The sequence below is a fragment of the Nerophis ophidion genome, linkage group LG04 (genome assembly GCF_033978795.1).
Source record: "Nerophis ophidion isolate RoL-2023_Sa linkage group LG04, RoL_Noph_v1.0, whole genome shotgun sequence".
In the NCBI taxonomy this organism is placed as follows: domain Eukaryota; kingdom Metazoa; phylum Chordata; class Actinopteri; order Syngnathiformes; family Syngnathidae; genus Nerophis; species Nerophis ophidion.
Window position 1 is genome coordinate 6,460,518 of NC_084614.1, and position 24,600 is coordinate 6,485,117.

At 36.5% G+C, this 24,600-nt stretch overlaps 1 protein-coding gene across 1 annotated transcript in view; it reads right to left on the reverse strand.

Moving 5' to 3' along the window:
• The window catches only part of LOC133550803 (RNA-binding protein RO60-like), a 50,221-nt gene extending 25,887 nt beyond the window's left edge, over window positions 1-24,334 (reverse strand). The window contains exons 1-2 of the mRNA XM_061896852.1: window positions 24,218-24,334; window positions 4,537-5,079 (exon numbers count right to left, since the gene is read on the reverse strand). Coding sequence (XP_061752836.1) covers window positions 4,537-5,079; window positions 24,218-24,278 — 604 coding nt within the window. The 5' untranslated portion in view covers window positions 24,279-24,334. The remainder of the gene's footprint in view (window positions 1-4,536; window positions 5,080-24,217) is intronic.
• Window positions 24,335-24,600: the final 266 nt, after the last annotated feature.

Consider the following 24,600-nt stretch of genomic DNA (forward strand, 5'->3'; position numbering starts at 1 on the left):
TATAAAAATGGTTGTTTGTATGTCCAGGATGAGTGGAATGTGTTGAAGGTGGAATGCTTTGAATCGGTTGAAAAATGTGGAAATGGGGGAAAAGTTTAAAAAATGGCCAATTTATTTTGAACGGGGAAAAAGTCCCGAAAACTTAGAATTGTGGAAAATCCGAAAAAAAAATTTTGAACGATTGGAGAGCACACAATTGTTGAACAGGCTGAATATTTTGAAAATGGAACAGCTTGAATAGGATAAAAAATGTGGGTGTTGTTGAACTTTGAAAAATGTCCCATTCATTTCAATGGGAATTTCATGGAAAATTTTGGAAAAACTGGATTTTTTGAAAACGGAGCATGAATGTCCCAAATGAACTGAATTGGTTGGTGTTGGAATTGTTTGAATCGGTCAAGAAATGTTGAAGTAGTAAAATTTTTTTTAATTAAGAAAAGGTATTACGGAATTTCGGCCAAAAACTGAATTTTTCCAGTTCAAAAAGCGATTTTGTTTTTTGTTTTGATTAAGAAGAATATTTTGATAGTACAAAGGTTGAAAAATGTAGAAGTAGTCGACAGAAATAAGGGTGAAAAAATTGGGAATTCCTGAAATTTTTTTGAACTTATAAAAATGGTTGTTTGTATGTCCAGGATGAGTGGAATGTGTTGAAGGTGGAATGCTTTGAATTGGTTGAAAAATGTGGAAATGGTGGAAGTTTAAAAAATGGCCAATTTATTTTGAACCGGGAAAATGTTCCGAAAACTTGGAATTGTAGAAAATCCAGGATTTTTTTTTTTAGAAGGATTGGAAAGCACACAATTGTTGAACAGGCTGAATATTTTGAAAATGGAACAGCTTGAATCGGATAAAAAATGTGGGTGTTGTGGAACTTTGAAAAATGTCCCATTCATTTCAATGGGAATTTCATGGAAATTTTGGGAAAAGCTGGATTTTTTGAAAATGTCCCAAATGAACTGAATTGGTTAGTGTTGGAATTGTTTGAATCGTTCAAGAAATGTTGAAGTAGTAAGATTTTTTTTTCATTAAGAAAAGGTATTAGGGAATTTTGGCAAAAAACTGAATTTTTCCAGTTCAAAAAGCGTTTTTGTTTTGATTAAGAGGAATTTTTTGATAGTACAAAGGTTGAAAAATGTAGAAGTAGTCGACAGAAATAAGGGTGAAAAAATTGGGAATTCCTGAAATTTTTTTTAACTTATAAAAATGGTTCTTTGTATGTCCAGGATGAGTGGAATGTGTTGAAGGCGGAATTCTTTGAATCGGTTGAAAAATGTGGAAATAGGGGAAGTTTAAAAAATGGCCAATTTATTTTCAACGGGGAAAATGTCCCAAAACTTGGAATTGTAGAAAATCCAGGATTTTTTTTTTTTTTAGAACGATTGGAGAGCACACAATTGTTGAACAGGCTGAATATTTTGAAAATGGAACAGCTTGAATCGGATAAAAAAATGTGGGTGTTGTGGAACTTTGAAAAACGTCCCATTCATTTCAATGGGAATTTCATGGAAATTTCGGAAAGAACTCGAATTTCTGGAATTTTTTTGAACTTGGAAAATTGGTTGTTCGGATGTCCTGGATGAGTGCAATGTGTTGAAGGTGGAATGCTTTGAATCGGTTGAAAAATGTGGAAATGGGGGAAGTTTAAAAAATGGCCAATTTATTTTGAACGGGGAAAATGTCCCGAAAACTTAAGAATTGTCGAAAATCCAGGATTTTTTTTTCAGAACGATTGGAGAGCACACAATTGTTGAACGGGCTGAATATTTTGAAAATGGAACAGCTTGAATCGTATAAAAAATGTGGGTGTTGTGGAACTTTGAAAAATGTCCCAAATCATTTCAATGGGAATTTCATGAAAATTTGGGGAAAAACTGGATTTTTTGAAAACGGAGCATGAATGCCCCAAATGAACTGAATTGGTTGGTGTTGGAATTCTTTGAATCGGTCAAGAAATGTTGAAGTAGTAACATTTTTTTCAATTAAGAAAAGGTATTACGGAATTTCGGCAAAAGACTGAATTTTTCCAGTTCAAAAAGCAATTTTGTTTTTTGTTTTGATTAAGAGGATTTTTTTGATAGTACAAAGGTTGAAAAATGTAGAAGTAGTCGACAGAAATAAGGGTGAAAAAATTGGGAATTCCTGAAATTGTTTTAACTTATAAAAATGGTTGATTGTATGTCCAGGATGAGTGGAATGTGTTGAAGGTGGAATGCCTTGAATCGGTTGAAAAATGTGGAAATGGGGGAAGTTTAAAAAATGGCCAATTTATTTTGAACGGGGAAAATGTCTAGAAAACTTAGAATTGTGGAAAATCCAAGAATTTTTTTTAGAACGATTGGAGAGCACACAATTGTTGAACAGGCTGAATATTTTGAAAATGGAACAGCTTGAATCGGATAAAAAATGTGGGTGTTGTGGAACTCTGAAAAATGTCCCATTCATTTCAATGGTAATTTCATGGAAATTTTGGGAAAAGCTGGATTTTTTGAAAATGTCCCAAATGAACTGAATTGGTTAGTGTTGGAATTGTTTGAATCGGTCAAGAAATGTTGAAGTAGTAAGATTTTTTTTCATTAAGAAAAGGTATTACGGAATTTCGGCAAAAAACTGAAATTTTCCAGGTCAAAAAGCGATTTTGTCTTTTGTTTTGATTAAGAGGAATTTTTTGATAGTACAAAGGTTGAAAAATGTAGAAGTAGTCGACAGAAATAAGGGTGAAAAAATTGGGAATTCCTGAAATTGTTTTAACTTATAAAAATGGTTGTTTGTATGTCCAGGATGAGTGGAATGTGTTGAAGGTGGAATGCTTTGAATTGGTTGAAAAATGTGGAAATGGGGGAAGTTTAAAAAATGGCTAATTTATTCTGAACGGGGAAAATGTCCCGAAAACTTGGAATTGTAGAAAATCCAGGATTTTTTTTTTTTTTAGAACGATTGGAGAGCACACAATTGTTGAACAAGCTGAATATTTTGAAAAAGGAACAGCTTGAATCGGATAAAAAATGTGGGTGTTGTGGAACTTTGAAAAATGTCCCATTCATTTCAATGGGAATTTCATGGAAATTTCGGAAAGAACTCGAATTTCTAGAATTTTTTTGAACTTGGAAAATTGGTTGTTCGGATGTCCTGGATGAGTGGAATATGTTGAAGGTGGAATGATTTGAATCGGTTGAAAAACGCGGAAATGGTGGAAGTTTAAAAAATGGCCAATTTATTTTGAACGGGGAAAATGTCCCAAAAACTTGGAATTGTCGAAAATCCAGGATTTTTTTTTTAGAACGATTGGAGAGCACACAATTGTTGAACAGGCTGAATATTTTGAAAATGGAACAGCTTGAATCGGATAAAAAATGTGGGTGTTGTGGAACTTTGAAAAATGTCCCATTCATTTCAATGGGAATTTCATGGAAATTTCGGAAAGAACTCGAATTCCTGGAATTTTTTGGAACTTGGAAAATTGGTTGTTCGGATGTCCTGGATGAGTGGAATATGTTGAAGGTTGAATGATTTGAATTGGTTGAAAAACGCGGAAATGGTGGAAATTTGAAAAATGGGCAATTCATTTTGAATGGGGGAAATGTCCCGAAAACTTAGAATTGTGGAAAATACAGGATTTTTTTTTTTAGAACGATTGGAGAGCACACAATTGTTGAACAGGCTGAATATTTTGAAAATGGAACAGCTTGAATCGGATAAAAAATGTGGGTGTTGTGGAACTTTGAAAAATGTCCCATTCATTTCAATGGGAATTTCATGGAAATTTCGGAAAGAACTCGAATTCCTGGAATTTTTTTTAAATTTGAAAATTGGTTGTTCGGATGTCCTGGATGAGTGGAATATGTTGAAGGTGGAATGATTTGAATCGGTTGAAAAACGCGGAAATGGTGGAAATTTGAAAAATGGGTAATTCATTTTGAATGGGGGAAATGTCCTGGAAAACCTAGGAATTTTTGGGAATTTCTCAAGGGAAAGCCCTCGGTTCCCGAGTAGGCTGAACTGTTTTAGCTCTTAACGCTTAGAATCGGGTGAAAAATGTGGAAAGTTGCGGAGAAGAAAAATAAGAATTGGAGATTGACACCATAAAATGGAGTAGGGTTAGGTTCTTGCTTGGACCACTAAGTAGTGGACTGAAGCCACAGCACCTCTGGTGGTCGCGGCCATGAAACACGGTAGTGAAAAAGAAAAAAAAGGAATTTGAAGAATTGCAACGTGGATTGATCCGTCTCCACCCCACCCGGTGTGGAACTGGAACTACAGGAAGTGGAAGTAAATTCCTTACAATTCAAATTGATGGCCAAGTAACGGAAAAGGTGTGTCAAGACTGTTTTCTAAACATCCCAGCCGTGAGTTGAGATGTAGATCTGAATAAGTACGAACGGTTGGTTTTGCCAGACAGGGGAACTTTAAATGAAATAATTCAGATGAAATGAAAATGAAAATATAACGTGTGTGGGTTATGGTGCAAAAACAACCGGAATATCATGGAATTGGAATTCTACTTCATTTCAAATTGGAACTGGGATGATGTTTTACCTTCATCGGCTGGTTTGGTGTGGGAGAGCCTGAGTAAGTCCTGGTGTGACCAACCCTGTCTTTGTTTACATGTGCTGACGGCCGCAGCCAGACCCAGAGCATCCTGCTTGCTGTACCAGTCGGACACGGCTTTTCTGAGGGCCCGTCCCCACATTCCACACTTCATGTCTTCCTTCAGTTCTTTCTTGTACTGGATGAAAGAGAAAAGATGGGCGGGCCGCGGGCAAACCTCCTTCAGCGCCTTGAAGGCCGCCTGTCTGGTCTTCAGCTCAGAGTGTTGCGAGCACAACGCCAAGGCAAAAATGCAGGGCTCCACTCGGACCGCTTGTCCTTCCTGAGCAAACTTCTGGATGGTCTCCACCACCAGGACGCCTTGGCCCTCCTGGAGCATGGAGAGCAGGGATCCCACACGCTCCATGCCCGGACCTGCCTGGTCTCTGGTAGCGTAGGTCATCTGGTCTGAGCCGTAGCAGAGGAAGCGACACAGTCTGGTCTGGTCACTCACCTCCCACTGGCTGCCGTCTCCTTGCATTGTGGGACCACCTGGACCAGAGAGGACAACAGGAAGTCATCTTCACTCACCGGGATGAAGGACCGCCCTACATTCTAGCGCTAGGTGACATCATACGTCAGGGGTAGGGAACCTGTGGCTCTCGGATAAATCTGAGCTGACACTGCTTAACACGATAAGTAATGACTAATTCCACTTGTAATCCAAACGTTAAAAATAACGTTCAAAATATTAAACATGCTCATGCATTTGAATCCATCCATCCTTTTTTTCTACCGCACTTGTTCAAGAAGGTTTTACTACTTACGTATAAAATACTACACGGTCTAGCTCCAGCCTATCTTGCCGATTGTATTGTACCGTATGTCCCGGCAAGAAATCTGCGTTCAAAAGACTCCGGCTTATTAGTGATTCCTAGAGCCCAAAAAAAGTCTGCGGGCTATAGAGCGTTTTCCGTTCGGGCTCCAGTACTCTGGAATGCCCTCCCGGTAACAGTTCGAGATGCCACCTCAGTAGAAGCATTTAAGTCTCACCTTAAAACTCATCTGTATACTTTAGCCTTTAAATAGACCTCCTTTTTAGACCAGTTGATCTGCCGCTTCTTTTCTTCCTCCTATGTCCCCCCCTCCCTTGTGGAGGGGGTCCGGTCCGATGACCATGGATGAAGTACTGGCCGTCCAGAGTCGAGACCCAGGATGGACCGCTCGTCGGGACCCAGGATGGACCGCTCGCCTGTATCGGTTGGGGACATCTCTACGCTGCTGATCCGCTTGAGATGGTTTCCTGTGGACGGGACTCTCGCTGCTGTCTTGGATCCGCTTGAACTGAACTCTCGCGGCTGTGTTGGAGCCACTATGGATTGAACTTTCACAGTATCATGTTAGACCCGCTCGACATCCATTGCTCTCGGTCCCCTAGAGGGGGTGGGGGGAGTTGCCCACATCTGAGGTCCTCTCCAAGGTTTCTCATAGTCAGCATTGTCACTGGCGTCCCACTGGATGTGAATTCTCCCTGCCCACTGGGTGTGAGTTTTCCTTGCCCTTTTGTGGGTTCTTCCGAGGATGTTGTAGTCGTAATGATTTGTGCAGTCCTTTGAGACATTTGTGCTTTGGGGCTATATAAATAAACATTGATTGATTGATTGAAGAAATTGCATGATTTATTTACTATTGTTTTTTTGAGGGCTTGCCCTCCTGGGGGTTCTTCAGACCACGATATTTTTTTATTTTTCAATAAGTCTCTCGGTTGCTTTCCAGCAATTGTCTTTTTCTCTTTCGTTCTCGCTCGCGCTCTGGCTCCAGCTCCAACCCCGTCTCTCCTCCCGGCTGCTGCTTATAACAGAGCGACAGGTGATTAGATAACAAGGCCCAAGTGGGCCATGTACGCACCTGTCGCTGATTTCGAGGCCGGTCCTGGCACGCCCCGCTTTGCTGCAGGCCCCGCAGGCCACGTCCCTCCACAGTTAGCTTAAGAATATCCACGTTATTACAAAGAATACGAGACCTATTATACTCTAGTAATGTTGGTCTTACTTAAAAATGCACGCGTTTAGTTGTGTTCAGTGTTGGACAAAAAAAATGATATGGCTCTTACAGAAATACTTCTTAAAATATTTGGATTCTTGGCTCTCTCAGCCAAAAAGGTTCCCGACCCCTGTCATACGTGTTAGCTTTCACTGTTATGCTGATGACACCCAACTCTACATGCCCCGAAACATCAACAACACCCGGGGTGTAGTCACCTGGAGGTGTGTCTTAATACAATTAAACAATCACCTGGAGGCGTGTCCTAATGAAATTAAACAATCACCTGGAGGCGTGTCTTAATGAAATCAAACAATAGATGTCCGCTAACTTTTTAAGTTAAAGTAGCAATGATAGTCACACACACACACTAGATGTGGCAAAATTATTCTTTGCATTTGACCCATCACCCTTGATCACCCCCTGTGAGGTGAGGGGAGCAGTGAGCAGCAGTGGTGGCTGCGGCCAGGAATCATTTTTGGTGATTTAACCCCCAAATCCAAGCCTTGATGCTGAGTGCCAAGCAGGGAGGTAATGGCTCCCATTTTTATAGTCGTTGGTATGACTCGGCCGGGGTTTGAACTCACGACCTACCCATCTCAGGGCGGACACTCTAACCACTAGGCCACTGAGTAGGTAAGATAGGAGTTAAACCAAGACAATGCTAAGTCTGACATACCAATACTTGGCTTGATACATGCTAATAAAATATTATGATGGAGGGTATGGAAAGCGGCGCTAAGATGGAGGACCAGCAACATGGATGACGCATCAGAATCCATCGTTAGCAACAAGTCATTAGTCAATTTTGCGAGAGCTGTCTCCGTAGAGTGATTTGCCCTGAAACCGGACCGAAAGGCTACACAGAGATTGTTAGAAGCTAAGTGTTCATTTAGCTGCTTTGCAACAATTTTTTTCGAGGATTTTGGAAATAAAGGGAAGGTGTGACAGCGGCCGCTAATTTACCATGAGGTCAGGATCGAAGTTAGGTCTTTCGAGCAGAGGATGAATAACCGCTTTTTTGAATGCTAGGGGAACAGTGCCAGAGGAAAGTGATAAGTTTATAATATTTAGCACTGATGGACCTAATAATACAAAAATCTCCTTGATATGTTTCCCAGGAAGTGGGTCAAGTCAACATTTTGTTTGTTTTATCCTATTTACACGTTGTAACTTTAAGATAGGAGTTAAACCAAGACAAGGTTAAGTCTGACATACCAATATTTAGCTTGATACACGCTAATAAAATATTATGATGGAGGGTATGGAAAGCAGCGCTAAGATGGACGCATCAGAATCCATTGTTAGCAATAAATCATTAGTCAATTTTGCGAGAGCTGTCTCCGTAGAGTGATTTGCCCTGAAACCGGACTGAAAGGCTACACAGAGATTGTTAGATGCGAAGTGTTCATTTATCTGCTGTGCAACAATTTTTTCGAGGATTTTGGAAATAAAGGGAAGGTGTGACAGCGGCTGCTAGTTTACCATGAGGTCAGGATCGAAGTTAGGTCTTTCGAGCAGAGGATGAATAACCGCTTTTTTGAATGCTAGGGGAACAGTGCCCGAGGAAAGTGATAAGTTTATAATATTTAGCACTGATGGACCTAATAATACAAAAATCTCCTTGATACGTTTCCCAGGAAGTGGGTCAAGTAAACATGTTGTTTGTTTTATCCTATTTACACGTTGTAACTTTAAGATAGGAGTTAAACCAAAAAAAGGCAAAGTCTGACATAGCAATACTTGGCATGATACACGCTAATAAAATATTATGATGGAGGGTATGGAAAGCAGCGCTAAGATGGAGGAGCAGCAACATAGATGACGCGTCAGAATCCATCGTTAGCAACAGATCATTAGTCAATTTTGCGAGAGCTGTCTTCGTAGAGTGATTTGCCCTGAAACCGGACTGAAAGGCTACACAGAGATTGTTAGAAGCTAAGTGTTCCTTTAGCTGCTGTGCAACAATTTTTTTCGAGGATTTTGGAAATAAAGGGAAGGTGTGACAGCGGCCGCTAGTTTACCATGAGGTCAGGATCGAAGTTAGGTCTTTCGAGCAGAGGATGAATAACCGCTTTTTTGAATGCTAGGGGAACAGTGCCAGAGGAAAGTGATAAGTTTATAATATTTAGCACTGATGGACCTAATAATATAAAAATCTCCTTGATACGTTTCCCAGGAAGTGGGTCAAGTAAACATGTTGTTTGTTTTATCCTATTTACACGTTGTAACTTTAAGGTAGGAGTTAAACCAAGACAAGTCTAAGTCTGACTTACCAATACTTGGCTTGATACACGCTAATAAAATATTATGATGGAGGGTATGGAAAGCGGCGCTAAGATGGAGGAGCAGCAACATAAATGACGCGTCAGAATCCATCGTTAGCAACAGATCATTAGTCAATTTTGCGAGAGCTGTCTCCGTAGAGTGATTTGCCCTGAAACCGGACTAAAAGGCTACACAGAGATTGTTAGAAGCTAAGTGTTCATTTAGCTGCTGTGCAACAATTTTTGAGGATTTTGGAAATAAAGGGAAGGTGTGACAGCGGCCGCTAGTTTACCATGAGGTCAGGATCGAAGTTAGGTCTTTCGAGCAGAGGATGAATAACCGCTTTTTTGAATGCTAGGGGAACAGTGCCAGAGGAAAGTGATAAGTTTATAATATTTAGCACTGATGGACCTAATAATACAAAAATCTCCTTGATACGTTTCCCAGGAAGTGGGTCAAGTCAACATGTTGTTTGTTTTATCCTATGTACACGTTGTAACAATTCTTCTAATGTTATTTCATCAACTATTTTGGAGGGCAGTATCCGCCGTATATACAGTCTTATCCGTGTTAAAAGAACCCAGTTGTAGCCGGGACGCATTGTCTGTTATCTCTTTTCTCACTGTGGACTGGACTCTCACAGTTTTTAGTTTTTTCTTGCCCTGATTTTGTGGCATCTTAGCCCATGATGTGGTTGTGGCTTGTGCAGCTTTTTGAGACATTCATGATTTAGGGGACTATATAAATACACTTTCCTTGATTGATTGATGCTCCACAGGTTGCCTCGGTGTGTGGACTAAAATAGATTAAAGCCGATTAAAGGCCACGGTGACGCTACAAAAACAAAGTATACGATTAAGGGCCCTACAAAGACAAGTATATGATTAAGGACCCTACAAAGGCAAAATATACGATTAAGGGCCCTACAAAGAGATTAAAGGCCTACTGAAAGCCACTACTACCCATCATGCAGTCTGATACTTTATATATCAATGATGAAATATTAAAATTGCAACACATGCCAATACGGTCGCTTTAGTTCACTAAATTGCAATTTTAAATTTCCCGGGAGTTTTTTTCTTGAAAACGTCGAGTAATGATGTAGCGGGCTGTTAGGAAATATGAGCGCTGCGCACACACACACAGCTAAAAGTCGTCTGCTTTAACCGCATAATTACACAGTATTTTTGGAGATCTGTGGTGCAGAACCCTTTGCAATGTGTTCAATTAATATTGGAGAAGTCAAAGTAGAAAGATGGAGTTGGGAAGCTTTAGCTTTTAGCCACACAAACACACGGTGATTCCTTGTTTGAAATTCACGGAGGTGGAACTTTACTATGGATCACAGCGAACAAGGATCCCGACCGAATGACAACCAGCAGGTTTCGGTGAGAAAATTGTGGTAAAAAGTCGCCTCTGCCGCCCATAAAGTTGCCGTCGACTTCCCTGAGACACTGCGCGTCAACACACTCGTGGACACACACACCTCCGACTATCAGGTACTGTTAAACTCACTAAAACACTAGCAACACAATAGAAAGATAAGGGATTTCCCAGAAGTATCCTAGTAAATGTGTCTAAAAACATCTGAATTTTTTAACTTTTTTTTTTTTTTCTAGTCCGTCACTATCAATATCCTCAAACACGAATATTTCATCCTCACTCAAATTAATGGGGAAATTGTCGTTTTCTCGGTCCGAATAGCTGTTTTTGTTGGAGGCTCCCATTAAAAACAATGTGAAGATGTGAGGAGCCATCAAACATGTGACGTCATCGTCTGCGACTTCCAGTAGAGGCAGGACTTGTGTTAGCAAGCAAAAGTTGCAAACTTTATCGTGGATGTTCTCTACTAAATCCTTTCAGCAAAAATATGGCAATATTGCGAAATGATCAAGTATGACACATACAATGGACCTGCTATCCCCGTTTAAATAAGAACATCTAATTTTAGTAAGCCATTAAGGGTCCTACAAAGACAACGTATATGATTAAGGCTCCTACAAAGAGATTAATGGCCTACAAAGACAAAGTATACGATTAAGGTTCCTACAAAGACATTAAGGGCCCTACAAAGACCAGGTATACGATTAAGGGCCCTACAAAGACGAAGTATACGATTAAGGGCCCTACAAAGACCAGGTATACGATTAAGGGCCCTACAAAAAAGTATAGGTTAAGGACCCTACAGAGACCAAAAGTATACGCTTAAGGGCCCAACAAAGTCTAAGTATACGATTAAAGGCCCTACAAAGACCAGGTATACGATTAAGGGCCCTACAAAGGCAAAAAACTGTACGTTAACAACCCTACATAGACAAAGTATAGAATTAAGGGCCCTACAAAGACAAAGTATAGGATTAACAACCCTACATAGACAAAGTATAGAATTAAGGGCCCTACAAAGACAACGTTTACGATTAAGGACCCTACAAAGACAAAGTATACGATTAAGGTTCCTACAAAGACATTAAAGGCCCTACAAAGACCAGGTATACGATTAAGGGCCCTACAAAGGCAAAAAACTGTACGTTAACAACCCTACATTGACAAAGTATAGAATTAAGGGCCCTACAAAGACAAATTATAGGATTAAGGGCCCTACAAAGACAAAATATACGATTAAGGGCCCTACAAAGACAACGTTTACGATTAAGGACCCTACAAAGACAAAGTATACGATTAAGGTTCCTAAAAATACATTAAGGGCCCTACAAAGACCAGGTATACGATTAAGGGCCCTAAAAGGCAAAAAACTGTACGTTAAGAACCCTACATACACAAAGTATAGAATTAAGGGCCCTACAAAGTCAAAGTATAGGATTAAGGGCCCTACAAAGACAAAGTATACGATTAAGGGCCCTACAAAGACAACGTTTACGATTAAGGGACCCTACAAAGACAAAGTATACGATTAAGGTTCCTACAAAGACATTAAGGGCCCTACAAAGACCAGGTATACGATTAAAGGCCCTACAAAGACCAGGTATACGATTAAGGGCCCTAAAAGGCAAAAAACTGTACGTTAAGAACCCTACATAGACAAAGTATAGAATTAAGGGCAGTACAAAGACAAAGTATAGGATTAAGGGCCCTACAAAGACAAAGTATACGATTAAGGGCCCTACAAAGACAAAGTATAAGATTAAGGGCCCTACAAATAGATTAAGGGTCCTACAAAGACTCGTATACGATTAAGGACCCTACAAAGACAAATTATACGATTAAGGTTCCTACAAAGATTTTAAGGGCCCTACAAAGACAAAGTATACGATTCAGGTTCCTACAGAGATATTAAGGGCCCTACAAAGACAAAGTAAAGTATTAAAAGCCCTACAAAGAAAGTATAGGATTAAAGGGCCCCACAAAAACAAAGTATAAATTTAAAGGGCCTCACAAAGACAAAGTATAGAATCAAGGGCCCTACAAAGACAAAGTATAGGATTAAGGGCCCTACAAAGACAAAGCATAGGATTAAGGGCCCCATAAAGACAAAGTATACACATAAGGTCCCTATAAAGACAATGTATAAAATTAAGAGGACAAGTACAAAATCTAGTACACAACGTCAAGTGGACTTTGATAGCTATGCTAATGTTAGCGCTATGCTAAGCAGTGGAGACTTTGATGTGTTAGCTCTCCAACACATGAAATAAACGCAGCGTTGCTTGACAAATGTCACAAAGTGTGAAGTTATATAGTGTTTGTATCCAGTAAGAAGGTTGATAAAGGTCTTAAAGTGTGAAGTTATATAGTGTTTGTATCCAGTTAGAAGGTTGATAAAGGTCTTAAAGTGTGAAGTTATATAGTGTTTGTATCCAGTAAGAAGGTTGATAAAGGTCTTAAAGTGTGAAGTTATGTGGTGTTTATATCCAGTAAGAAGGTTGATAAAGGTCTTAAAGTGTGAAGTTATATAGTGTTTGTATCCAGTAAGAAGGTTGATAAAGGTCTTAAAGTGTGAAGTTATGTGGTGTTTGTATCCAGTAAGAAGGTTGATAAAGGTCTTAAAGTGTGAAGTTATATAGTGTTTGTATCCAGTAAGAAGGTAATAAAGGTTTCAAAGTGTGATGTGGTGTTTGTATCCAGTAAGAAGGTTGATAAAGGTCTTGAAGTGTGAAATTATATAGTGTTTGTATCCAGTAAGAAGGTTGATAAAGGTCTTAAAGTGTGAAGTTATGTGGTGTTTGTATCCAGTTAGAAGGTTGATAAAGGTCTTGAAGTGTGAAATTATATAGTGTTTGTATCCATAAGAAGGTTGATAAAGGTCTCAAAGTGTGAAGTTATGTGGTGTTTGTATCCAGTAAGAAGGTTGATAAAAGTCTTAAAGTGTGAAGTTATATAGTGTTTTTATCCAGTAAGAAGGTTGATAAAGGTCTTAAAGTGTGAAGTTATATAGTGTTTGTATCCAGTAAGAAGGTTGATAAAGGTCTCAAAGTGTGAAGTTATGTGGTGTTTGTATCCAGTAAGAAGGTTGATAAAAGTCTTAAAGTGTGAAGTTATATAGTGTTTTTATCCAGTAAGTAGGTTGATAAAGGTCTTAAAGTGTGAAGTTATATAGTGTTTGTATCCAGTAAGAAGGTTGATAAAGGTCTTAAAGTGTGAAGTTATGTGGTGTTTGTATCCAGTAAGAAGGTTGATAAAGGTCTCAAAGTGTGAAGTTATGTGGTGTTTGTATCCAGTAAGAAGGTTGATAAAAGTCTTAAAGTGTGAAGTTATGTGGTGTTTGTATCCAGTAAGAAGGTTGATAAAGGTCTTAAAGTGTGAAGTTATGTGGTGTTTGTATCCAGTAAGAAGGTTGATAAAGGTTTTAAAGTGTGAAGTTATGTGGTGTTTGTATCCAGTAAGAAGGTTGATAAAGGTCTTAAAGTGTGAAGTTATGTGGTGTTTGTATCCAGTAAGAAGGTTGATAAAGGTTTTAAAGTGTGAAGTTATGTGGTGTTTGCATCCAGTAAGAAGGTTGATAAAGGTCTTAAAGTGTGAAGTTATGTGGTGTTTGTATCCAGTTAGAAGGTTGATAAAGGTTTCAAAGTGTGATGTGGTGTTTGTATCCAGTAAGAAGGTTGATAAAGGTCTTAAAGTGTGAAGTTATGTGGTGTTTGTATCCAGTAAGAAGGTAATAAAGGTCTTAAAGTGTGAAGTTATATAGTGTTTGTATCCAGTAAGAAGGTTGATAAAGGTCTTAAAGTGTGAAGTTATATAGTGTTTGTATCCAGTTAGAAGGTTGATAAAGGTTTCAATGTGTGAAGTTATGTGGTGTTTGTATCCAGTAAGAAGGTTGATAAAGGTCTTAAAGTGTGAAGTTATATAGTGTTTGTATCCAGTAAGAAGGTTGATAAAGGTCTTAAAGTGTGAAGTTATATAGTGTTTGTATCCAGTAAGAAGGTTGATAAAGGTCTTAAAGTGTGAAGTTATATAGTGTTTGTATCCAGTAAGAAGGTTGATAAAAGTCTTAAAGTGTGAAGTTATATAGTGTTTGTATCCAGTTAGAAGGTTGATAAAGGTCTTAAAGTGTGAAGTTATATAGTGTTTGTATCCAGTAAGAAGGTAATAAAGGTATTAAAGTGTGAAGTTATGTGGTGTTTGTATCCAGTAAGAAGTTTGATAAAGGTCTTAAAGTGTGAAGTTATATGGTGTTTGTATCCAGTAAGAAGGTTGATAAAGGTCTTAAAGTGTGAAGTTATGTGGTGTTTGTATCCAGTAAGAAGGTTGATAAAGGTCTCAAAGTGTGAAGTTATGTGGTGTTTGTATCCAGTAAGAAGGTTGATAAAGGTCTTAAAGTGTGAAGTTATATAGTGTTTGTATCCAGTAAGAAGGTTGATAAAGGTCTTAAAGTGTGAAGTTATATAGTGTTTGTATCCAGTTAGAAGGTTGATAAAGGTCTTAAAGTGTGAAGTTATATAATGTTTGTATCCAGTAAGAAGGTTGATAAAGGTCTTAAAGTGTGAAGTTATATAGTGTTTGTATCCAGTAAGAAGGTTGATAAAGGTCTTAAAGTGTGAAGTTATATAGTGTTTGTATCCAGTAAGAAGGTTGATAAAAGTCTTAAAGTGTGAAGTTATATAGTGTTTGTATCCAGTTAGAAGGTTGATAAAGGTCTTAAAGTGTGAAGTTATATAGTGTTTGTATCCAGTAAGAAGGTAATAAAGGTATTAAAGTGTGAAGTTATGTGGTGTTTGTATCCAGTAAGAAGTTTGATAAAGGTCTTAAAGTGTGAAGTTATATGGTGTTTGTATCCAGTAAGAAGGCTGATAAAGGTCTTAAAGTGTGAAGTTATGTGGTGTTTGTATCCAGTAAGAAGGTTGATAAAGGTCTTAAAGTGTGAAGTTATATAGTGTTTGTATCCAGTAAGAAGGTTGATAAAGGTCTTAAAGTGTGAAGTTATATAGTGTTTGTATCCAGTTAGAAGGTTGATAAAGGTCTTAAAGTGTGAAGTTATATAGTGTTTGTATCCAGTAAGAAGGTTGATAAAGGTCTTAAAGTGTGAAGTTATATGGTGTTTGTATCCAGTTAGAAGGTTGATAAAGGTCTTAAAGTGTGAAGTTATATAGTGTTTGTATCCAGTAAGAAGGTTGATAAAGGTCTTAAAGTGTGAAGTTATATAGTGTTTGTATCCAGTAAGAAGGTTGATAAAGGTCTTAAAGTGTGAAGTTATATGGTGTTTGTATCCAGTTAGAAGGTTGATAAAGGTCTTAAAGTGTGAAGTTATATGGTGTTTGTATCCAGTAAGAAGGTTGATAAAGGTCTTAAAGTGTGAAGTTATGTGGTGTTTGTATCCAGTAAGAAGGTTGATAAAGGTCTCAAAGTGTGAAGTTATATAGTGTTTGTATCCAGTTAGAAGGTTGATAAAGGTTTCAATGTGTGAAGTTATGTGGTGTTTGTATCCAGTAAGAAGGTTGATAAAGGTCTTAAAGTGTGAAGTTATATAGTGTTTGTATCCAGTAAGAAGGTTGATAAAGGTCTTAAAGTGTGAAGTTATATAGTGTTTGTATCCAGTAAGAAGGTTGATAAAGGTCTTAAAGTGTGAAGTTATATAGTGTTTGTATCCAGTAAGAAGGTTGATAAAAGTCTTAAAGTGTGAAGTTATATAGTGTTTGTATCCAGTTAGAAGGTTGATAAAGGTCTTAAAGTGTGAAGTTATATAGTGTTTGTATCCAGTAAGAAGGTAATAAAGGTATTAAAGTGTGAAGTTATGTGGTGTTTGTATCCAGTAAGAAGTTTGATAAAGGTCTTAAAGTGTGAAGTTATATGGTGTTTGTATCCAGTAAGAAGGTTGATAAAGGTCTTAAAGTGTGAAGTTATGTGGTGTTTGTATCCAGTAAGAAGGTTGATAAAGGTCTCAAAGTGTGAAGTTATGTGGTGTTTGTATCCAGTAAGAAGGTTGATAAAGGTCTTAAAGTGTGAAGTTATATAGTGTTTGTATCCAGTAAGAAGGTTGATAAAGGTCTTAAAGTGTGAAGTTATATAGTGTTTGTATCCAGTTAGAAGGTTGATAAAGGTCTTAAAGTGTGAAGTTATATAGTGTTTGTATCCAGTAAGAAGGTTGATAAAGGTCTTAAAGTGTGAAGTTATATAGTGTTTGTATCCAGTAAGAAGGTTGATAAAAGTCTTAAAGTGTGAAGTTATATAGTGTTTGTATCCAGTTAGAAGGTTGATAAAGGTCTTAAAGTGTGAAGTTATATAGTGTTTGTATCCAGTAAGAAGGTAATAAAGGTATTAAAGTGTGAAGTTATGTGGTGTTTGTATCCAGTAAGAAGTTTGATAAAGGTCTTAAAGTGTGAAGTTATATGGTGTTTGTATCCAGTAAGAAGGTTGATAAAGGTCTTAAAGTGTGAAGTTATGTGGTGTTTGTATCCAGTAAGAAGGTTGATAAAGGTCTCAAAGTGTGAAGTTATGTGGTGTTTGTATCCAGTAAGAAGGTTGATAAAGGTCTTAAAGTGTGAAGTTATATAGTGTTTGTATCCAGTAAGAAGGTTGATAAAGGTCTTAAAGTGTGAAGTTATATAGTGTTTGTATCCAGTAAGAAGGTAATAAAGGTTTCAAAGTGTGATGTGGTGTTTGTATCCAGTAAGAAGGTTGATAAAGGTCTTGAAGTGTGAAATTATATAGTGTTTGTATCCAGTAAGAAGGTTGATAAAGGTCTTAAAGTGTGAAGTTATGTGGTGTTTGTATCCAGTTAGAAGGTTGATAAAGGTCTTGAAGTGTGAAATTATATAGTGTTTGTATCCATAAGAAGGTTGATAAAGGTCTCAAAGTGTGAAGTTATGTGGTGTTTGTATCCAGTAAGAAGGTTGATAAAAGTCTTAAAGTGTGAAGTTATATAGTGTTTTTATCCAGTAAGAAGGTTGATAAAGGTCTTAAAGTGTGAAGTTATATAGTGTTTGTATCCAGTAAGAAGGTTGATAAAGGTCTCAAAGTGTGAAGTTATGTGGTGTTTGTATCCAGTAAGAAGGTTGATAAAAGTCTTAAAGTGTGAAGTTATATAGTGTTTTTATCCAGTAAGTAGGTTGATAAAGGTCTTAAAGTGTGAAGTTATATAGTGTTTGTATCCAGTAAGAAGGTTGATAAAGGTCTTAAAGTGTGAAGTTATGTGGTGTTTGTATCCAGTAAGAAGGTTGATAAAGGTCTCAAAGTGTGAAGTTATGTGGTGTTTGTATCCAGTAAGAAGGTTGATAAAAGTCTTAAAGTGTGAAGTTATGTGGTGTTTGTATCCAGTAAGAAGGTTGATAAAGGTCTTAAAGTGTGAAGTTATGTGGTGTTTGTATCCAGTAAGAAGGTTGATAAAGGTTTTAAAGTGTGAAGTTATGTGGTGTTTGTATCCAGTAAGAAGGTTGATAAAGGTCTTAAAGTGTGAAGTTATGTGGTGTTTGTATCCAGTAAGAAGGTTGATAAAGGTTTTAAAGTGTGAAGTTATGTGGTGTTTGCATCCAGTAAGAAGGTTGATAAAGGTCTTAAAGTGTGAAGTTATGTGGTGTTTGTATCCAGTTAGAAGGTTGATAAAGGTTTCAAAGTGTGATGTGGTGTTTGTATCCAGTAAGAAGGTTGATAAAGGTCTTAAAGTGTGAAGTTATGTGGTGTTTGTATCCAGTAAGAAGGTAATAAAGGTCTTAAAGTGTGAAGTTATATAGTGTTTGTATCCAGTAAGAAGGTTGATAAAGGTCTTAAAGTGTGAAGTTATATAGTGTTTGTATCCAGTTAGAAGGTTGATAAAGGTTTCAATGTGTGAAGTTATGTGGTGTTTGTATCCAGTAAGAAGGTTGATAAAGGTCTTAAAGTGTGAAGTTATATAGTGTTTGTATCCAGTAAGAAGGTTGATAAAGGTCTTAAAGTGTGAAGTTATATAGTGTTTGTATCCAGTAAGAAGGTTGATAAAGGTCTTAAAGTGTGAAGTTATATAGTGTTTGTATCCAGTAAGAAGGTTGATAAAAGTCTTAAAGTGTGAAGTTATATAGTGTTTGTATCCAGTTAGAAGGTTGATAAAGGTCTTAAAGTGTGAAGTTATATAGTGTTTGTATCCAGTAAGAAGGTAATAAAGGTATTAAAGTGTGAAGTTATGTGGTGTTTGTATCCAGTAAGAAGTTTGATAAAGGTCTTAAAGTGTGAAGTTATATGGTGTTTGTATCCAGTAAGAAGGTTGATAAAGGTCTTAAAGTGTGAAGTTATGTGGTGTTTGTATCCAGTAAGAAGGTTGATAAAGGTCTCAAAGTGTGAAGTTATGTGGTGTTTGTATCCAGTAAGAAGGTTGATAAAGGTCTTAAAGTGTGAAGTTATATAGTGTTTGTATCCAGTAAGAAGGTTGATAAAGGTCTTAAAGTGTGAAGTTATATAGTGTTTGTATCCAGTTAGAAGGTTGATAAAGGTCTTAAAGTGTGAAGTTATATAATGTTTGTATCCAGTAAGAAGGTTGATAAAGGTCTTAAAGTGTGAAGTTATATAGTGTTTGTATCCAGTAAGAAGGTTGATAAAGGTCTTAAAGTGTGAAGTTATATAGTGTTTGTATCCAGTAAGAAGGTTGATAAAAGTCTTAAAGTGTGAAGTTATATAGTGTTTGTATCCAGTTAGAAGGTTGATAAAGGTCTTAAAGTGTGAAGTTATATAGTGTTTGTATCCAGTAAGAAGGTAATAAAGGTATTAAAGTGTGAAGTTATGTGGTGTTTGTATCCAGTAAGAAGTTTGATAAAGGTCTTAAAGTGTGAAGTTATATGGTGTTTGTATCCAGTAAGAAGGCTGATAAAGGTCTTAAAGTGTGAAGTTATGTGGTGTTTGTATCCAGTAAGAAGGTTGATAAAGGTCTTAAAGTGTGAAGTTATATAGTGTTTGTATCCAGTAAGAAGGTTGATAAAGGTCTTAAAGTGTGAAGTTATATAGTGTTTGTATCCAGTTAGAAGGTTGATAAAGGTCTTAAAGTGTGAAGTTATATAGTGTTTGTATCCAGTAAGAAGGTTGATAAAGGTCTTAAAGTGTGAAGTTATATGGTGTTTGTATCCAGTTAGAAGGTTGATAAAGGTCTTAAAGTGTGAAGTTATATAGTGTTTGTATCCAGTAAGAAGGTTGATAAAGGTCTTAAAGTGTGAAGTTATATAGTGTTTGTATCCAGTAAGAAGGTTGATAAAGGTCTTAAAGTGTGAAGTTATATGGTGTTTGTATCCAGTTAGAAGGTTGATAAAGGTCTTAAAGTGTGAAGTTATATGGTGTTTGTATCCAGTAAGAAGGTTGATAAAGGTCTTAAAGTGTGAAGTTATGTGGTGTTTGTATCCAGTAAGAAGGTTGATAAAGGTCTCAAAGTGTGAAGTTATATAGTGTTTGTATCCAGTTAGAAGGTTGATAAAGGTTTCAATGTGTGAAGTTATGTGGTGTTTGTATCCAGTAAGAAGGTTGATAAAGGTCTTAAAGTGTGAAGTTATATAGTGTTTGTATCCAGTAAGAAGGTTGATAAAGGTCTTAAAGTGTGAAGTTATATAGTGTTTGTATCCAGTAAGAAGGTTGATAAAGGTCTTAAAGTGTGAAGTTATATAGTGTTTGTATCCAGTAAGAAGGTTGATAAAAGTCTTAAAGTGTGAAGTTATATAGTGTTTGTATCCAGTTAGAAGGTTGATAAAGGTCTTAAAGTGTGAAGTTATATAGTGTTTGTATCCAGTAAGAAGGTAATAAAGGTATTAAAGTGTGAAGTTATGTGGTGTTTGTATCCAGTAAGAAGTTTGATAAAGGTCTTAAAGTGTGAAGTTATATGGTGTTTGTATCCAGTAAGAAGGTTGATAAAGGTCTTAAAGTGTGAAGTTATGTGGTGTTTGTATCCAGTAAGAAGGTTGATAAAGGTCTCAAAGTGTGAAGTTATGTGGTGTTTGTATCCAGTAAGAAGGTTGATAAAGGTCTTAAAGTGTGAAGTTATATAGTGTTTGTATCCAGTAAGAAGGTTGATAAAGGTCTTAAAGTGTGAAGTTATATAGTGTTTGTATCCAGTTAGAAGGTTGATAAAGGTCTTAAAGTGTGAAGTTATATAGTGTTTGTATCCAGTAAGAAGGTTGATAAAGGTCTTAAAGTGTGAAGTTATATAGTGTTTGTATCCAGTAAGAAGGTTGATAAAAGTCTTAAAGTGTGAAGTTATATAGTGTTTGTATCCAGTTAGAAGGTTGATAAAGGTCTTAAAGTGTGAAGTTATATAGTGTTTGTATCCAGTAAGAAGGTAATAAAGGTATTAAAGTGTGAAGTTATGTGGTGTTTGTATCCAGTAAGAAGTTTGATAAAGGTCTTAAAGTGTGAAGTTATATGGTGTTTGTATCCAGTAAGAAGGTTGATAAAGGTCTTAAAGTGTGAAGTTATGTGGTGTTTGTATCCAGTAAGAAGGTTGATAAAGGTCTCAAAGTGTGAAGTTATGTGGTGTTTGTATCCAGTAAGAAGGTTGATAAAGGTCTTAAAGTGTGAAGTTATATAGTGTTTGTATCCAGTAAGAAGGTTGATAAAGGTCTTAAAGTGTGAAGTTATATAGTGTTTGTATCCAGTTAGAAGGTTGATAAAGGTCTTAAAGTGTGAAGTTATATAGTGTTTGTATCCAGTAAGAAGGTTGATAAAGGTCTTAAAGTGTGAAGTTATATAGTGTTTGTATCCAGTAAGAAGGTTGATAAAAGTCTTAAAGTGTGAAGTTATATAGTGTTTGTATCCAGTTAGAAGGTTGATAAAGGTCTTAAAGTGTGAAGTTATATAGTGTTTGTATCCAGTAAGAAGGTAATAAAGGTATTAAAGTGTGAAGTTATGTGGTGTTTGTATCCAGTAAGAAGTTTGATAAAGGTCTTAAAGTGTGAAGTTATATGGTGTTTGTATCCAGTAAGAAGGCTGATAAAGGTCTTAAAGTGTGAAGTTATGTGGTGTTTGTATCCAGTAAGAAGGTTGATAAAGGTCTTAAAGTGTGAAGTTATATAGTGTTTGTATCCAGTAAGAAGGTTGATAAAGGTCTTAAAGTGTGAAGTTATATAGTGTTTGTATCCAGTTAGAAGGTTGATAAAGGTCTTAAAGTGTGAAGTTATATAGTGTTTGTATCCAGTAAGAAGGTTGATAAAGGTCTTAAAGTGTGAAGTTATATGGTGTTTGTATCCAGTTAGAAGGTTGATAAAGGTCTTAAAGTGTGAAGTTATATAGTGTTTGTATCCAGTAAGAAGGTTGATAAAGGTCTTAAAGTGTGAAGTTATATAGTGTTTGTATCCAGTAAGAAGGTTGATAAAGGTCTTAAAGTGTGAAGTTATATGGTGTTTGTATCCAGTTAGAAGGTTGATAAAGGTCTTAAAGTGTGAAGTTATATGGTGTTTGTATCCAGTAAGAAGGTTGATAAAGGTCTTAAAGTGTGAAGTTATGTGGTGTTTGTATCCAGTAAGAAGGTTGATAAAGGTCTCAAAGTGTGAAGTTATGTGGTGTTTGTATCCAGTAAGAAGGTTGATAAAGGTCTTAAAGTGTGAAGTTATATAGTGTTTGTATCCAGTAAGAAGGTTGATAAAGGTCTTAAAGTGTGAAGTTATATAGTGTTTGTATCCAGTTAGAAGGTTGATAAAGGTCTTAAAGTGTGAAGTTATATAGTGTTTGTATCCAGTAAGAAGGTTGATAAAGGTCTTAAAGTGTGAAGTTATATAGTGTTTGTATCCAGTAAGAAGGTTGATAAAGGTCTTAAAGTGTGAAGTTATATAGTGTTTGTATCCAGTAAGAAGGTTGATAAAAGTCTTAAAGTGTGAAGTTATATAGTGTTTGTATCCAGTTAGAAGGTTGATAAAGGTCTTAAAGTGTGAAGTTATATAGTGTTTGTATCCAGTAAGAAGGTAATAAAGGTATTAAAGTGTGAAGTTATGTGGTGTTTGTATCCAGTAAGAAGTTTGATAAAGGTCTTAAAGTGTGAAGTTATATGGTGTTTGTATCCAGTAAGAAGGCTGATAAAGGTCTTAAAGTGTGAAGTTATGTGGTGTTTGTATCCAGTAAGAAGGTTGATAAAGGTCTTAAAGTGTGAAGTTATATAGTGTTTGTATCCAGTAAGAAGGTTGATAAAGGTCTTAAAGTGTGAAGTTATATAGTGTTTGTATCCAGTTAGAAGGTTGATAAAGGTCTTAAAGTGTGAAGTTATATAGTGTTTGTATCCAGTAAGAAGGTTGATAAAGGTCTTAAAGTGTGAAGTTATATGGTGTTTGTATCCAGTTAGAAGGTTGATAAAGGTCTTAAAGTGTGAAGTTATATAGTGTTTGTATCCAGTAAGAAGGTTGATAAAGGTCTTAAAGTGTGAAGTTATATAGTGTTTGTATCCAGTAAGAAGGTTGATAAAGGTCTTAAAGTGTGAAGTTATATGGTGTTTGTATCCAGTTAGAAGGTTGATAAAGGTCTTAAAGTGTGAAGTTATATGGTGTTTGTATCCAGTTAGAAGGTTGATAAAGGTCTTAAAGTGTGAAGTTATATAGTGTTTGTATCCAGTAAGAAGGTTGATAAAGGTCTTAAAGTGTGAAGTTATGTGGTGTTTGTATCCAGTAAGAAGGTTGATAAAGGTCTTAAAGTGTGAAGTTATATAGTGTTTGTATCCAGTAAGAAGGTAATAAAGGTTTCAAAGTGTGATGTGGTGTTTGTATCCAGTAAGAAGGTTGATAAAGGTCTTGAAGTGTGAAGTTATATAGTGTTTGTATCCAGTAAGAAGGTAATAAAGGTTTCAAAGTGTGATGTGGTGTTTGTATCCAGTTAGAAGGTTGATAAAGGTCTTAAAGTGTGAAGTTATATGGTGTTTGTATCCAGTTAGAAGGTTGATAAAGGTCTTAAAGTGTGAAGTTATATAGTGTTTGTATCCAGTAAGAAGGTTGATAAAGGTCTTAAAGTGTGAAGTTATGTGGTGTTTGTATCCAGTAAGAAGGTTGATAAAGGTCTTAAAGTGTGAAGTTATATAGTGTTTGTATCCAGTAAGAAGGTAATAAAGGTTTCAAAGTGTGATGTGGTGTTTGTATCCAGTAAGAAGGTTGATAAAGGTCTTAAAGTGTGAAGTTATATAGTGTTTGTATCCAGTAAGAAGGTTGATAAAGGTCTTAAAGTGTGAAGTTATATGGTGTTTGTATCCAGTTAGAAGGTTGATAAAGGTCTTAAAGTGTGAAGTTATATGGTGTTTGTATCCAGTTAGAAGGTTGATAAAGGTCTTAAAGTGTGAAGTTATATAGTGTTTGTATCCAGTAAGAAGGTTGATAAAGGTCTTAAAGTGTGAAGTTATATAGTGTTTGTATCCAGTTAGAAGGTTGATAAAGGTCTTAAAGTGTGAAGTTATATAGTGTTTGTATCCAGTAAGAAGGTAATAAAGGTATTAAAGTGTGAAGTTATGTGGTGTTTGTATCCAGTAAGAAGTTTGATAAAGGTCTTAAAGTGTGAAGTTATATGGTGTTTGTATCCAGTAGGAAGGCTGATAAAGGTCTTAAAGTGTGAAGTTATGTGGTGTTTGTATCCAGTAAGAAGGTTGATAAAGGTCTTAAAGTGTGAAGTTATATAGTGTTTGTATCCAGTAAGAAGGTTGATAAAGGTCTTAAAGTGTGAAGTTATATAGTGTTTGTATCCAGTTAGAAGGTTGATAAAGGTCTTAAAGTGTGAAGTTATATAGTGTTTGTATCCAGTAAGAAGGTTGATAAAGGTCTTAAAGTGTGAAGTTATATAGTGTTTGTATCCAGTTAGAAGGTTGATAAAGGTCTTAAAGTGTGAAGTTATATGGTGTTTGTATCCAGTAAGAAGGTTAGAAGTGTTGCTAGCTGACGTTAGCTGCTGTCTGGCTACTCCAAAAGTGAAATGGGCGACACTTACTTCATGTCTTCGCGACTAAACACTGACTTTACTATTATTATTATTGTTATTATTGATAAAGTGGAGGAAAAGAGGCGGACACTTATCTTACCGCGACTGCGAGCACTGATTGAGAATGAGAATGTGCGTGTTGTCGGCGGCCTCCTTCTCATAACCAAGGCGACAGAAGTGATGCCGCAACGGATTGTGGGAAATGGAGTTCACTAGCTCACCACCAAGTATGGGCCCCCAGGGCCGTTTGTGGCGCGCAGCGCGAGTTGCATTTGCCCGCAGTATATTTTGAAATAAAATCCAACAAAAAAAAACAAACTGTAAACATGTAAGAAAAGAGCATAGAGACATAATGTATTGAGAAAAAGGCTGAATGGATTGATACTAATTATTAATGATATTGAGCTTGGACACAAATGTCAAACAAAATAAAAATAAATGATATATATGAATAAATTATATATATATGAATACATATATATA